The sequence below is a fragment of the Tiliqua scincoides genome, chromosome 1, assembly GCF_035046505.1.
Source record: "Tiliqua scincoides isolate rTilSci1 chromosome 1, rTilSci1.hap2, whole genome shotgun sequence".
In the NCBI taxonomy this organism is placed as follows: Eukaryota; Metazoa; Chordata; class Lepidosauria; order Squamata; family Scincidae; genus Tiliqua; species Tiliqua scincoides.
Genome location: NC_089821.1, coordinates 251,177,221 through 251,193,053, shown reverse-complemented (window position 1 = coordinate 251,193,053; position 15,833 = coordinate 251,177,221). Strand labels below are relative to the sequence as shown.

General features: G+C 45.6%; 1 protein-coding gene across 1 annotated transcript; it reads left to right on the top strand.

Moving 5' to 3' along the window:
- The first annotated feature begins 231 nt into the window (after positions 1-231).
- C1H1orf115 (chromosome 1 C1orf115 homolog) lies at positions 232-14,260 on the top strand. The gene is made up of 2 exons (XM_066618848.1): positions 232-687; positions 9,014-14,260. The coding sequence occupies exons 1-2, from the start codon at positions 412-414 to the stop codon at positions 9,131-9,133; spliced, it is 396 nt and encodes a 131-aa protein (XP_066474945.1). The 5' UTR covers positions 232-411; the 3' UTR covers positions 9,134-14,260.
- The last annotated feature ends 1,573 nt before the right edge of the window (positions 14,261-15,833 follow it).

Below are 15,833 nucleotides of genomic sequence, written 5' to 3'. Positions count from 1 at the left end.
AAAGGTAGAGGCACTGTACCTTTGTGCCCGGTGACCCTAGGCAAGCAGCCCTCTCCTCCACCAGGTCTTTGGAAGCAGAGGCAGGGGCACGGCTGCCCGGCCGCCCCTCTCCTGCTTGCAGTGCTTCTGATCCTCCGGGCTGTGCCTGCCTTCCTTCCCGCTGGTTGCGAAGCGCTTCCCCTGCAGGCCTCGAGGCCATTGTTTGGCCCTTGATCTTGGCGCGGGCTCGCACCGCAGGAAGGGCCGGCCCTGCTGGGTGGGGTGGGAGGCCGTGCGCCGGGGAGGACGGGCGGACCTCGGACTGCTGCTGGGGCGCAGAGGACTCTCCTCCACCTGTTGCCTTCCCCGGCCGGGGCTGCGCCTCGCCTCGCCTCGCCTCCTGGGAGCGAAGGTCCCTCTGGCCGTCCCGCGATGGCCACGGCGGTGGGGGAAGCGCTGCGGGCCAAGTACGCCCGGCGGGGGCCCGCGGACGACCAGATCGCCATCCTGCCGCGGGACGAGGACGAAGGCGCAGAGGCCAAGTGGCCGCCGGCCGCCCAGGAAGCGTCGGGCTGCTGCGCCTCCAAGCAAGTCGCCTTCGCCGCGCTGCCGGACAAGTACGAGCCGCTGGGCCGGGGCGGAGGGAGGCAGGAGGCGCCGGAGCGCAAGCGGGGCAGGCGCAAGAGGAAGCTGAAGAAGTACGGCAAGGTGAGCGGCAGGAGGGCGCCATGCCCGGCGGGGTCCGCAGGAAAGCTGCAAACCAGGGACGTGCGGTGGATGGGGGGCCGGTGAGGCAGAGCCTCCCCACAGCGTCCTTCGGAAAGCAGCGCTGAGAGGACCACGAGCTCAGAGCAGCAGGAAATTGCGGTGGGGGGGGGGGAGGCAGGTGAGGCAGGTGAGGCAGAGCCTCCATACCAGGAGGCTCTGCCTCACCTGCCTCCCCACCCCCCATTTAGCCACTGTAGCCTTCCCAAAACATCAGGGCCCCATGCACCAGGGAAAGGGCCACCCTCCAGCCCTGCACTCTTGCACTGCCTACGCATCCCACCCCATTGGGTCCCTCCCCTCCACCAGAAATGGTGCCTGATCTCCAGTACTCTGGGATCATTGCTCCCTGAATCCCACCCAGGGTTCATCGTTCACACATATGGAGTAAGAACAGTTTTTGAACGAGAAATGTGGGTTTTTCCTGGGCCAGGGAAGCGCACGCCATCTGTACACTACTCCTGATCCCTGGCCATGGAACTGGAATCCTATCCAACTTTCCAGTGCTGGGGCAACAGCAATGCAGCCCTGAGGAAAGGAAACAAATGCTCCCTGACCTGGAGGAGGTCTCTGTGACTGTTCTCCTACTGCAGGATGCTGTGCATACCTCATTGGCAAGGCTGTACCAGCGCTGGAAAATTGGCTAGGATTTGGCCCTGAGTCCAGGGAACCACCTGGTGGGCCGCGCACATTCCCCATGGCAGATCGGGTGTCAGATGCAACTGAGGCCAGTTCTTGAGTTTGCCTGGAGTTCAGATCATCCTTGCATTGCTTTCATAAAAAAAATAATAAAGGCATGAAGAGATCATTAAGACAATCACAACCTGAGCCTTTAATCTGGTTAAATCAGCAATCTTTTAATGCTGGTTTCCCAGGACCAACCAGACCCAGTTTATATCCCAGATTGAGCCATTTCTGCCCAATGTTGCATATACATAGCAGGAATCAAATGTGTACACCTGTGGGCTGGGCAGAAACGGGTTAAATGATCCCAGATGATAACTGATGTAGATTAGAATCTCTGTTCCAGTCATGTATCCATTTTTTTAAGTAGGAAAGTCCCACTCAGCCACTCCCGCTGCACCACGTCCTAATGGTGATATCACATACTCAAGATGATACTTTGATCCTAGATAGAGCCATCACCCCGTTTCTTTGCTCACTGCAGTGAACAGTGAAACAGTGAATACAGTAATACTGATAATTTGCATAGCTGTGCCAATGGGACATGTGCTGCAACCCGCAGTTGGGTGGCACTCATGGAGGCCTCTTCAAAGCAAGGGAATGTTTATTCCCTTACCTCAGAGCTGCATTGCCGTTATGTTGGTGCTGGAAATTGGATTAGGATTGTGCCCTGAGCTGCAAATCAGGAAGCTTCCAGTTCAAATCTCAACTCTGCTATGAATTCTCACTTGGGGGTCTCCGGCAAACCACTTTTCTTCTGCTCTGCTTCCTCTGCTATAATTTGGAAATGATAATTCTGCACTTAACTTGGCACGGTTGTGGTAACGATGCCATCAAGGTGACCCACAGGAAGCGCTTTGCACACGCAGAATGAACGATTCAGATGCAAACCATAATCAGTCTTGTTTTGTATAGTAGTGCATTTAGCAAGGGCTTGGGTTGGGTCTACTTGAGATCTTTGGGTTAGCTTATAAAGCAAGGCGGCTGCTTTTTGCAGCACAAATGAAAATTATATTTGAGAAACAAATAATGAATTATTTCTGATGAACGAGCTGGCTAGATTTTTCTCTTCTGTTCAGAAGCCCCCATTCCAATCAGAGCTGGAGCGAAACTGATGTTCAGAGAGATCAAAGGAGAGCTCTTTCATTTCCGACTGGGAAAAGTCTCTCAACTAATCCATTTGACAGATGCTTTACATTTCTTTGTGCTGCTTTTCTCTTTATTTTGACAACATTCCAATTAGCAAGAGGCGTGAGGTTTGTTTTTGCCCTGCACAGTGAGGACAAAGAGAGACAATAAAGAAAACTTCCTTTTGCTTTAGATTCTGGCTCCAACCGGGAGAGTTGCCTTGACATTTAACACTTTGCTGCTGGAGCTACTCCTGAGAGCAGTGATTTCCACTTTGGAATGGTAGATGCAGAATCAGCAGTAGGTCTGGTTGGTCCTGGGAAACCAGCATTAAAAGATTGCTGATTTAACCAGATTAAAAGAATTTAATTGCATTAAAAGACAATTACAGGATCCAGATGAGACTGCCAGCTCTGAGTGATACTATCCCTGGAGATTCCTCTCCCCAGTATGGTACAACGCCACTGTGCAAAGATGGTTCTGTTAAAATCCTCATGATTGCTTTCAGTATTCACCCGGGGATTGATGCTGATTCCTGGACACTTTGTCTGTATACCGATGAAGTCTCCAAGTATCAGCATGGAGCCTAGGGGAATACTGAAAACAGTCAGGCCAAGTTGGCAGCTCTAGAGCCAAAGCAACAACTTCTGTTCTCCCAAATAGAAACAGCAGGCTAAAAGTTGCCTTTTCAAACACACCACTTCCCTCCCCTATATGTTTTATAAACTTTATTCTAAATGGGTAATCTTAGCCATCTCCACGGCACAAGGGTTAAACTGCTCATAAGTGTGAGGCGTACAAACTCTTGTCATCAATACCATATATAATTTTCCAGCTGTGATTTTATTTGCTCCAAGGCACCCATATGAACGATGTTTGGCATGAACAATTGACAGCTACGTTCTGTAGGAGTCTTTGGCAAAATCCTGCCTCACATCTGCAATTCTGGTGAGAGGAAGCCAAGGGAAGATACTGAGAAGTGCCTACTTGGGATCTGGCTGGGTGATATTTTCCCTATCCAGGCCTTACCTTCTTTGATAGGGCTGGGCTGAGTTTTTTGTTGTGCCATTTGTTTTTGTACTTTCTGCCCATAAGCCTTGGCACAAAAATTCCAATTGTAACGTATAAGAATAACATCATGTGAAAACAGTACTGAATTGATCATTCATATTTTTTTCTCAACATATTTTTTTTCTCACCATTTTCTTTCTTGCAAAGGAAAAAAAAACCCACCACATGTGAGAAGTAGCTGGATATCTGTGACAATCTCAGTTCTCATACAGGGAAATCTGTAAGGTGGTTGCTTATCTTGCACATGATGGTCTGGTGCATAAAAGGACCAGCTGATCCAACACTCATATCTTTGGCTGCAGCTCTCACTAAGAGAGAGAGCTCCTCCCTCACAAATATTACTGCACTGAACAGGGAATTAATAATAATAACTAGGTATTTATATACCGCCTTTCTGGTCAGCGGATTACTCCTCTGACTTTATTCAAGGCGGTTTACATAGGCAGGAGTTCCTAAATCCCTCAAGGGGATTTTTACAGTCATAGAGGTTCTCTCTTTCAAGAACCAACAACATTTCAGAATGGATCTTCCTGGTTTGGTCTCACTTCTGGCCTCCAGTTCTCCCACGCAGGCTGGCAAGCAGCTCCATCTCTCACATGGAGGGCAGCCAAGACGCTTCTTGCTCATACCAAGAGCAGGTGGCATCCGTCAGCTCGGTTTGTCAGCTGCTTCAAGGTCTTGCCATTCTCAGCCGTTCGGGGAGCTGCCGGTGTCCTCGAACTGGCGACCTTCTGATGTTATCTTTGGGCTAACGGAGGCTCTACCCTCTAGACCAGACCTCCTGCCCTAACACAAAGGGGTGCCAGACTGAGTCATATATTTGAGTTCAGTTCAGGAATCTGTTGTTCTGGCCAAAGCAGAAGCATTTTATGGTACAATTGTTGCCTAATAACATGAGCCAAGAGAAGTAAAGTCGTTCTTCAGTGTATTTTGCTGAAGGTTGAGTGGGGGGGGGAGTGTGCTCAGGAAGGGGGGGGAAGGAAAATGTAGCACATAAATCTTTGCTTCTAGGCAAATTCTTTTGGGAACGTTTGTTAAGATTTCTTTGAGGATGAGAACCTAGCATTTACTAATGTGATTGTTATTTATTATTACAGTGTTCACGGCAAGCCTTTCAACAGAAGACTGTTTATGCTGTGGTTTGCAACCATTTAATAAGATGTATAAAATAATTCAGCTAAGTAAATAAAAGTGAACCAAACACATTGCAGACAGTCTCTGCTAAAGTGCCAAATGCCTGATGAAATGAATCTGTTTTCATCTGTCTGAGGAAGGAGACCAAGAAAGAAAGCACAAATATATCCCAGAGTTCTATAATTCCGGGCTTACTTGATTTCATCCCAAGGATTCATGTATCTGATCTAGTCCAGAGGCTTGTTAGCAGGGACTAGCTCATCAGCCTGCCCTGGGCATCTGATCTACTGCATTTTGCAATCAGAAAGACCACCAGTGGTAGCGTGTAGCACAGCGGCAGTGATCTTCTGATAAATATCAACATATTAGGTAAACTTCTGTGCAAGAGATGGAGCATTCATTCTGTGACCTGCATTTGCTCAGGTCCCCCCCTCCCAGTGCCCCCTTGCTAGGACTGTGTGTCCCCCTAGCTCTTGTGGTCTTCTTCCAGACTTAGCTGAAGACAGACAAGCAAGCTCTTCAAAAGGATGTGATCAGGAACCTTGTGGCCTTGAAGTCACTTGGCCCTGTATTTGTGTATTTAAAATGAAAGCCTTGGAATCCAAGTTATTTCCTTGATGCTGAAGTTTTCTCAGTATTCAAGTACACTGTGCCAACTAGCCTTTCTTCTATCTGTCCTAACTCTCCCAAGACTCAACTTTCGTGGATGTCCCCTGGTTCTGGTGTTATGTGAGAGGGAAAAAGAGCATCTCTCTATCTACTCTGTCCATCCCCTGCATGATTTTGTATGTCTCAATCATGTCCCCCTCAGGCGCCTCTTTTCTAGACTGAAGAGGCCCAAACGCTGTAGCCTTTCCTCATAGGGAAGGTGCCCCAGCCCAGTAATCATTTTAGTTGCTCTCTTTTACACCTTTTCCATCTCCACTATATCCTTTTTGAGATGTGGCAACCAGAACTGGATGCAAAACTCCAGGTGTGGCCTCACCACCAATTTGTACAACAGCATTACAATATTAGCTGTCTTATTCTCAGTGCCTTTCCTAATGATCCCAAGCATGGAATTAGCCCTCTTCACTGCCGCCGCACATTGGGTTGACACTTTCATCGAGCTGTCCACAAGGACCCCAAGATCTCTCTCCTGATCTGTCTCAGACAGCTCAGAACCCATTAGCCTATATGCAGGGTTTTGATTCTTTGCCCCAGTGTGCATGATTCTTTGCCCCAGTGTGCATGACATATTGTGCATACCCCAATGTGCATTACATCATATCTCTTTTCAATCTCCTACTCCTTAATTTTTTTCCCTCTTATAAAATAACTAGGTATTTTAAAGGGTGTGATATGGCTTCCCAAGGTGGTTCTGACCATCAAGTGTTCCAGTTGCAGAGGTGTGGAAGAGTATCCCTACAAAATCCCTCTTGGAAGAAAACAAAACCTGGTTTTCTTTTAGCATTTTGCTTATTTATTCAAGCTAGACTTGAGCAGGCTTAGGGAAGGAAGTTGGGAGAAGCAGAAAGGAAGGAAGGAAGGAAGGTTCTTTCCTTGGAGGGGGGAAGTGGGGTGATGCTTCTATTTCCATCCTGCTCACCTGCACTATTTGAAAGCAGGGCAGTGGAGTGAAGACCCTCTAGCAGGTAACTGGAGGTAAGGCAAGGGGACTCTTCAGGTGGCTGATGGGCACAGGGTGCAGCTGTGGCACCTTGCTAAATATCTGGGCAGACTTGACTTGTTGACACTTGGACATGTTCCAAGGGGAGGAGGTGGTCCCTATCATTCTGACATAGCATATCATCTTATGATTTTACCATGTTTGTTTCATGTTGTGAATTTTTTGTTTGCTGTCTAATGGGCAAAGCAAATGTATCATCAGTAATCTGGAACTGGATCTTCCAACTGTATTTTTCCTGAAAAGACCTTCAGGGGGAAGTTCATATTTGGACTGAGGAAAGGAAATTTAGCCCTTCCTCTTGCACCATTTTCCTGATCTAAACAGCCTTTGAAGTTGAATCAGCCCCACTGGAAGGGATAAATGAAACCAAACAAGAATGTTTATTGTGGTTGTAGTTTTTCACCCAGCAGCACTAATCGCAACTTTGAGGAGAAGTAATTTTGATTGGGTAAACAGTATGGGAGGCCAGGGTTCAACATTCCCTCCTCCACCCCCACTTGATTTAATGAAAATTGGAGCTTTCAGTTGTAGACAAACCAGCTGTGCCTACATCACATCCCTCTTGGCCTGAAGATGTTGTCCAGGGCTGGTTTGAATTATTCTGTCTTTGGTTATTGTTATAGCGAGTAATTTGATTGCTTGGCTGTAAATTATTTTGTAAGCTGTGGAGAGACAGAAATGCTAAAAATGGAAAAGAAAGTGATCTTATGTGAGGGAACTGTATGGAAAATCAGACTTTGCATTGATGAGGTGGACAATCGCTCTGACTGCAGGAAGTCACATTTGGATGAAATCAATATACTGTCATTGCTTTGTTGAGGTGAAAGTTATTTATTACATCTTTATCCTGTCCTCCCTCCAAGGAGCCCCAATAGAGGCCACCTAAAACAGTTTTAATTTTTCATGGATGGCGGTGTTATCCTAAAACAAAAAGTGTTGAAAGCGGTGTTACGTGTTTTTATTTCAAATTAATATTTTAATTAGTTTTTAAGTATTTTTATCAAGTGTAATCACTGTCATATAGGTAGTATATATGTGTTTTATGCCTGTGGCTATCAACAGACTTAGGACCTAATCCTATCCAACTTTCCAGCAGTGGAGCATCCTCAATGCAGCCCTGAGGTAAGGCAGCCTTGTGAGGTAGAGTGTGATTGACCCAAAGACACTCACTGAGTTTCATGGATGAATAGGTATTTGACCGCCACTCTGAGTTTAGCACTTTGTCCAGTATGCCACACCAGTCCTCTTGTGTCTTGTGATTGAAAAGTATTGTGAGAATTGAGTCTCATTCAAGACATTCTTTGCAGCCCTGCTGTATCAGGCCAAAGGCCTATCTACTCGTAGTCCAGCTTCCTGTATCACACAGTGGCCCACCAGGTGTGTCAGGGAGCACACAAGACAACAAGAGACCTGCATCCTGTTGTCACTCAGGCATTCAGAGATAGGCTACCTTTAAAACCTAGACATTGCATATAGTTATCGTGGCTTGTAACCTATGATATATTTTTCCTTCATAAATCTGTCAAATCCCCTTTTAAAGGCATCTAGGCCAGGTCCATCACCACATCCTGTGGTAAGGAGTTCCACAGATGCTGGGACAGGAGGTATTTTCTTTTGTTTGTTCTACTGACACTCAATTTTAGTGGATATCCCCTGATTCTGTTGTTGTGGGAGAGGAAAAAGAACATCCCTCTATCCATCCGATGCATAATTTTTATGTCTCAATCATGTCCCCCCTTGGGTGCCTTTTTTTCTGAACTGAAGAGCCCCAAATGCTGTAACCTTTCCTCATAATGAGAGTGCCCCAGCCCACTAATCCTTCTGGTCACTCTCCTCTGCACCTTTTCCAATTCCACTATATCTTTTTTGAGATTGAGGCAGCCAGACAGAAGACACTGATCAAACAGCAGTACAGGTTGAGTCTCATTATTCGAGAGGGTTCCATTTGAAGAACTCATGTGGATGGCAAAAAATGCACTATAGCAAATCAATTTTAAAAACAAAGTCTCTTTGATCTGGTGATTTAAAAACAGCCTTGCTGACCTTTGTAATGCACACAGAAGCCATCAGTCTCTCTCCAGGAGCTTTGGCTTCACTGGGAGGCAGCAATCCCTCCCTTCAGCAGGAGTCCCAGCAAGGAGGAAAGAATGGAGGTGGTGATAATCACTGCCATTTAGCCTTCTTTCACCTGCTCAGGGGGAAGGGAGGAGTGAAGCCTGCAGAGAGAATGATTGATGGATTGCCACCCGGCTGCCCTCTCTCGCTTTATTAAAGGACTGTTTTCCTTTAATTTAAAGGGCCCTTCTCATCAGCTTTGACATAGAAAAATCTGTGGATACTTAGGTTATACCTGTAATCACTTGTATGACTGTCCCTCTGCAACAGTAAAAAGCAGTTTTTTAAACTGTGATTTTAAAGGGGTGCATTTTCCCCCTTCTCCAGGGTTCAGCACATTCCTTCTCATTTGCAGGGGCCATTCGTGTTGAGTCAAATCTGTGTATAAAAAATCCGTGTATAACAAGGCTGGACCTATACTGTTCTTTAACAGTGTTTGTGTTCTTTCCCCCCCCTCTCTCAACCCAGAACGTGGGCAAAGTCTTGCAAAAAGGATGCCGCTACCTGGTGCTTGGCCTGCAGGGATTAGCCAATGCCTACTCATCCCCATTTGGCGTGGCTGTTTCCGTAGCTGCAGCATTCCGCTAGACATGCAGCCTGCTGATCTTGAGATGATGAAGAAGGGGCCATCCTTGATGGGCTGGGCCACCTTCTCCTTTGTTCATGCCACATCTTTGAACAAGCCCCCAATTCAGCCATAAGAAGACGACACTGAACAGTGGGATGATTTCTTCACAGTTTTTGAGCACTTTTCTTACCATTTTCTTGAGCGTTTGGATGAAAATCACATTGATGGGTAAAATCAGATCAAAGGATAAATATGACCAGAAGAAAAAAACTTTGCCTTGTTGCCTACAGATACTTTTGCATTTCCTGGATTAAAAAAGGAAGCAGGTGATGGAGTGGGAGAGTGTTGGGCTAGAGCAGAGTTTCCCAAAGCGGGGCATCATGATGCCCTAGCCAGGGAAGCCTGGTCTCTGCCTTCTTAAGTAGTGTGGGCATGGTGGAAGCAGCTATGCAGTCGCCATGATTGCACTGCTGCTGGAGACAAAAGGGTGTTTTTTTTTTTACTTACCTGTGGCAGTGTCTACCCTCCGGAGGGTTCAGGAAGCCTGCGGACCCCTCTGCAGTGCTTCCTGCACCTCCAGACTGCTGTAAATGGTGAAAAAAGGCCAAATCCAGTTTTGTCGTGAAACTGGAAGTGGCCTTTTTACAGCAGTTTGGAGGTGTAGGGAGCCCTGCAGAGGGGTCCACAGGCTCCCTGGACCCTCTGGAGGGACGGTGCTGCCACAGGTAATTTAAAAAACCCTTTTGTCCCTGCTGCTCTTGTTTCTGGGTGCAGCACCATTGTGGCAATCACATTGCTGCCATCACCCCTTCCCTGCAAGCACTTACAGTGGCTCTCAAACTTGCAGGGCTGGATTGTGTGAAAATGTGGAAAATGGCCCAGTATATCATGTAAAGACCTTGTGCGCTGCTGACAGCAGCTTTATTTCAAAGTCATACATTTCAGCTTAGCTAATAAGTCTAATTTTTGATACTGTATTTTTATAGATACCTTTCCAGCCTTTTACTAGTCATGATAGCTTAGGTATTTTTTAAAAATTTTTGAGCAGTGATTTTAAAACTGTTTTAAAAGCATACAACCAACATATCTTTTAATTAGGGTTCATTCATACAACAGGCCTCTTCTAATAACCTACTTTTACTACTACTGTTTACTACTGAGAACTCACTGGAAAGTCCAACGTATAAAAAGTTATCTGATTTTCTCTATAAACCGCTTTGTGAAGTTTTTGTGGAAAAGTGGTATAGAAATGCTGTTAGTAATAATAATAAAACTTAGACCCATGAAAAGACAAGCTCACTTTCTTAGAAAACACTGAAGTGTCTAATTCATGTAGACCTAGGCCTGACCACTTACACAGACTTCTGCTACAAAATTAAAATTGTTTCTCCAGTTCTATCACATGACCTCTCTCACGCTGAGACCCTTTGGACTTGGCTCTTAAAGAGGCAGTACAGTACACTACGGAAGTGGTAAGCATTAAAGAATGGGATTAGGCAAGGAATAACAGACCTTGTGTTGTAGTGATAACCTTCCATCTAACATACAAAATGATAATATAGCCAGAAGGCATATCCGCACTATGGTTGAATACCTGGTTAAATCACAGTTTACCTTGCAAAAATTCTTGTAACCTGCTGTTTGATCAGGATACTGAGTATCCTGTATCATAGATCCCCAGCCTACGTCCCACAACTTCAGCTTCCCAGAGAGGAGATGACAAGCAAGTTTTCAATCTGTGGCATTAACAACCCTAAGCCTGTCACAACTAATTTCCTACAGATGTTTAGTATGTGTTCCTGCAAGCAGCTCTCTATCCCTGCTGAACTTTGAAGAGGGGTGCCTCAGGCAACTCAGTTCTATCCAGGGATGCGGTGGTAAAAGTTAGGTGCTGGAGTACTTTGTGATGCCCCAAAAGCACACAACACAAGCTGCTTCTAATAGGCACAGGGTAGTAAATTTGTTCTCTTTCGCTCACTCACACAGAGATGAAAAAAGAGAATAAGAGTGCCAAGTGCCACCAAATTCAGCCTGATAACAGGACAAAAATAGAAGGAATGAGGGAAAGCTCAGTGTGAAAGATTAACACAGAGAGAGAGAGAGAGAGAAAATAAAACACAGGCCAAATTGAGGCTGATACTGTAATTCAGACGAGGGGAAAAAAGAGCCACATGTGATCAAAAGCAGCCTGATAGTTTAAGAAAGAAAAGAATGTAAAAGAGAGCTAATTTGAGCCTGAAAACTTGGGGAGGGGGTAATATGGGAGAGCTCAATGAAAACAAAAAATACAATTGTAAGGCACAGGTAAGTGGTTGCAAACAGATTCTGATCATGTAAGACTAAAAGGAAGAATAAAAAAGAACAAAACATACCCAAACTGACAGCTCAATCCTATGCAACATGTGGCCCAGCAGGGCTGCTAAGCACTGCAGTTGAGCAGGCAAGAGGTGTCCTTGGGGTATTTGTTCCCTTACCCTGTGTAGTACTCCAGCCTGCTCGACAGGGCATCTTGGAGCTGTGCCAGCTATTTAGCTTTCAGGCCTAGCGTTACAGTTAGGATGTGGTGGACACCACTCAACAGTCTCTGCCCACCTCCTGGGCCCAGTCCACCCCATGCTCCACCCCATCTTTCCTCCAGAATGCCCTTCTGCCACCGTGTTACCTTTCCCAGCAGCTGTCAGGTGGGATATGGCAGCCACAGGATGGTGCAGGCCTTCCTGCCGGCGCCACTTACTGGGTGCCAAAAAGTACTTTACACGCTTTTATGACACTTAGCACCAGCACTGTAGCCACAGTGAATTGGGCTCTGAGCCTGATAATGTAAGGAAATGGGGGAGGAATGAGGGAGAGTTCAGTGGGAAAGAGACACAGGTAAGAAGTGGCCACAAACAGACCAAAAAGAAGAAGGAATACAAAAGCCAAGTGTGACTATTCAGTGTCTTATAATGTAAGAAATAAAGTAAGGCATACTAGAGAGCTCAGTGTGTCCAGTTGATCCTGATAATGCAGAGGGAAAAAGGAATCTGACAGCATAGTGGGAAAGAAGACAAAAGAATAAGACATAGCACAAACTCTAGCACAGTCTACCTCGGAGTCATCGCAGGCATACCTCACATCACTTTTGCAACACTCCTGGGTCAGCGTAAGGGACTTATGCTGGCCCAGAACAATCTTAGGGTTGAGCTCTTAGTGGTGGCCAAACAGAGCCTCATAATGTAAAAAGAAGCAATAACACGCTTTTCCATAAGTGTGGAAAAAATGCTCAGTGAGAAGGAGGAAAGGGGACTAAGACACAGGTAAGAAGTTGCCCAATAGAGCCTGATCAGCTGAATAGAATCTGAAGAAAGAGATCAAGGAATAAAAGGGAACCAACTGGTGGGAAAGCAAAAAGGAATAAAGGAAAATTAATTAGCAGACTGATATTAGAGACTGATAATGTAAAAAGAATAGAAGGAAGGAAAGAACTCCATGTAACCAGTCTGATCCTAATAACTTAGGGGAAAAAAGGAATAAGGGAAAGATAAGTAGTGGCCAAATTAAGCCTGATCATGAAAGACAGAAGACAAGGAAGAAAATAGCACCATGTGGCACCAGATTCAGTATCCTTCTTACATCTGATACTGTGAGAAAGAAAAAATAATAAGAGAGCTATGTGGACTGCTTGAACCTGATAGTGGGGGGGGGGGGAGAGAGAGAGAGAAGGGGAGAGCTCTGTGGTATAGAAGAAAGCTGGAAGAGGGCCAAATTAAGAACACCAAAATGTGAGAGGAGGAGGAGGAATAAAAAAAGCAATCCCATGCTTTCTGGTGCCCAGAGGAACAATGGTGCCAAAATGGCTACCAACACAGTATGGCAGCCCGGTATGGAGCATGGGATCTGGTGGAAGAAGCCTCTGCCAGTTCGGACCCCTCCCAAGCTGGTCGCTCCCCCATCCCACCCTTCCCCACCCTGGAGAGCCTCCCCCCACCCCAAAAGGACACACCACCACCCAGCGGTTTTTCTTACCTCTGGCGGCTGTGCGGCATCCTCCTCCTGGTGCTGGACTCAATGCCAACTGGTGTTGGCCCAGTGCTGGCATGCCCTCCTCCTACAGTGCCATCTATGTACTTTACAGCACATTTACAACATCTAGTGCTCGAGCTCGAGCTGGAAGAAAGGCAATAAAGAACCAAGCAGTAGAAAAGTGTGATCACAGAAGGGAAAAGGAATAAGAGTGTGTACTTGGATGGGAGACTGCCTGGGAATACTGGGTGCTGTAGGCTTATACCATAGTCTTTCAAGACTGAAGGTTGCCAACCAACCAAATAAATTACTAAGTATTTTTCACATACAATGTGCCTTATTGCCTTGAGTGCTTTTGTACAGCACTGACGTGATCTGAGCTTCTTTGGCACTGGCATTCTGCAAGGCATGGCATGGCTGGACCTTTCTGAAATCATGCAGTAGGAAATGCCAGCTGAGAACTCAATGGAGGTTGGCCTGAGTTCCAGGGAAGAAAAGGCAGGCTTTTCTGGAATGCATATATCGAATAATGGAATAATGGAATGCATATATTAAAGAAATGCATCATCTCTATGCCCTCATATGCTGTTCGTATCAGCGAAACAGAAAAGACTCTGCATATGGAAATGAGAGTATAACGCACATTTAAGCAACATGGGAGTGCGTCTGTTCCTATTCATCTCAGCATCGTGTCTGTGCTAGAGGCTGCTTGCTCTAGAGTAGCAATTGTCAAGGTTTGTGCCCAATCCCTTGGCTGGGAGTTGCTGGAAGCTGCCCCTGGGTTTGACACAAGAGGTTTGTGAAAAGTTTGGCCCCAGCAGAGGCAGCAAAAGCCTGCTACAGGCAAGAAGTGCTGAGTCACTCAGCAGATGCTAGTTGATGGTCTGCAGAGTGACTACAGCCATCAGACTACAGAGTGACTACAGCAGGTGGAAAGGGGTGGGGCTGATGAGCCCAAGCCTGCCCTGAAACAGGCACCCATTGGCCAACTTTTGTATAAAGCCAAAGCAGCCACTGCTGGACTGATGGGGTTGTTGGATGGATTGCTGCGTTGCTGTGCTCTAAACACTGTGGCAATGAGTAGCTCTGGGTTCCCTGCGTGGGACCAACGCTGAATGCCTGTATCTGATGTAAATACATGTTTGGTGAAGGACCCTGCTGTCTGTGCTGTGTTTCTGTCCTTGCAGCAAGTTTTCCAGCAAGGCTGCTGCACACGCTCCCCGGGAACTGTGCCGAGCTGTGAGACCTTGGGCAGTGGGAGTAAGCTGTCTGTGTTTACCAGATCCCAACAGCAATGTCCAACCAGTGATCAATTGGTGTGCCACAAAAGTTCCGATCACAGAGTCTGAAAGTCACCCAAAAACTTTGTTTTTGCTGAAAACCTGTTCTGCAGCTCTGTTTCTAGGGCTATAGTAATGAATTCTCTAGGGCTATAGTAATGAATTATCTTTCCTAAGAAGAGGGACGGACAACTCGTTTGTACAGACAGTTGCCCTAGAAACAGAGCTGCAGAACCCAGAAAGAGTCTCCCGAAAGCTGGAAGTGACATCACATGAGGTGAAGACCATAGAGAAGACATCGAGGTCAGTGTTCCTTGAAAAGAAAAATGTTGACAATCGCTACACTCTCTGAGGTCTTGTATGCTTTAACTTTAGGCTGCAAGATCTTTGGGACAAGAAGCCTTTCCTAAATTTCTTTTGCTTTGTAAACCACATTGACAACATTTTGTGGTGGTTGGAAAGTGTAAATATTCATAGATAATACATTTATGCAGATCTTAAGCTCTCTGTATATGAAATATGCATATACACCTGTGAATGAATTCAGCTGGTTATGCATTTGGTCACAAATGCTGAACTATTTCAATGAAAATGGAATTCCTGCATTAAAAACTTGTTCTTTAGCGCCCTCTTCTGTGAAGAATTTAGATTCTGCTGGGAATTAATACAACTCCCTTAGAAAAGGCTCTAAACTAGTGGTTCCCAAACTTTTATCACTGAGACCCACTTTTAAACAACACTTTATCGGAACCTATCTAGGTTTACCAGATTCCTTTTTTAAAAAGAGATGTAGAATAAATATTTTATTTATTATAAGTAGAATAACAAGAAAAAGACCCTCAAACATTTTTCTCCCTGTATTTACACAAGCTTGCAAACTGCAGGAGCTGAGCTCTTTGCAGGGTAATTAGCAGCTACAGTATCTGATTTTTGGTTAGCCTCAGGGCTTGAGGCAATTAGTTATCTGATCTTTCCATCACCCTTCAGTGATTCACCAAAAATCAGGTTGTGACCCACCAGTAGGTCCCAACCCACAGTTTGGGAACCACTGCTCTAAACACACAGAGGCTTTCCCAGGAATCCAGAGGTAATAGAGAATACTACCTTCATAAACTGGTCTCTTCAACAAAATTATGAACCAACTACAATTTTCACTGTTCTAAACCCTTGGGAGTTCACATTCTTGTCCTTTAAGCTTTCATTTGTACAAAGCTTTTGTTCTACACAGTGGTGTAGCTAACCAAGTTGCTGTCCGGTGCAAAAAAAAAAAATTCTGTAGCCCGCCTCCTGGCAATGACATCAAATTTAATTAATTACATTGGGTCTTTTTATTTGTTAAAGTGAGTGAGAAACGTTAGCTAATATTTTAAAATAGCAAACACTTGTTGAAAGTACTTATTGCACTTTTACAGCGCAATCTATTCACTTAAAAGTATCT

What these genes read in the sequence shown, in the direction of transcription:
- C1H1orf115 (XM_066618848.1), top strand. Translation starts at nt 412, where the DNA reads ATGGCCACGGCGGTGGGGGAAGCGCTGCGGGCCAAGTACGCCCGGCGG. An exon ending in AGCTGAAGAAGTACGGCAAG is followed by an intron (nt 688 to 9,013) that starts GTGAGCGGCAGG and finishes CTCTCAACCCAG; the next exon opens with AACGTGGGCAAAGTCTTGCA.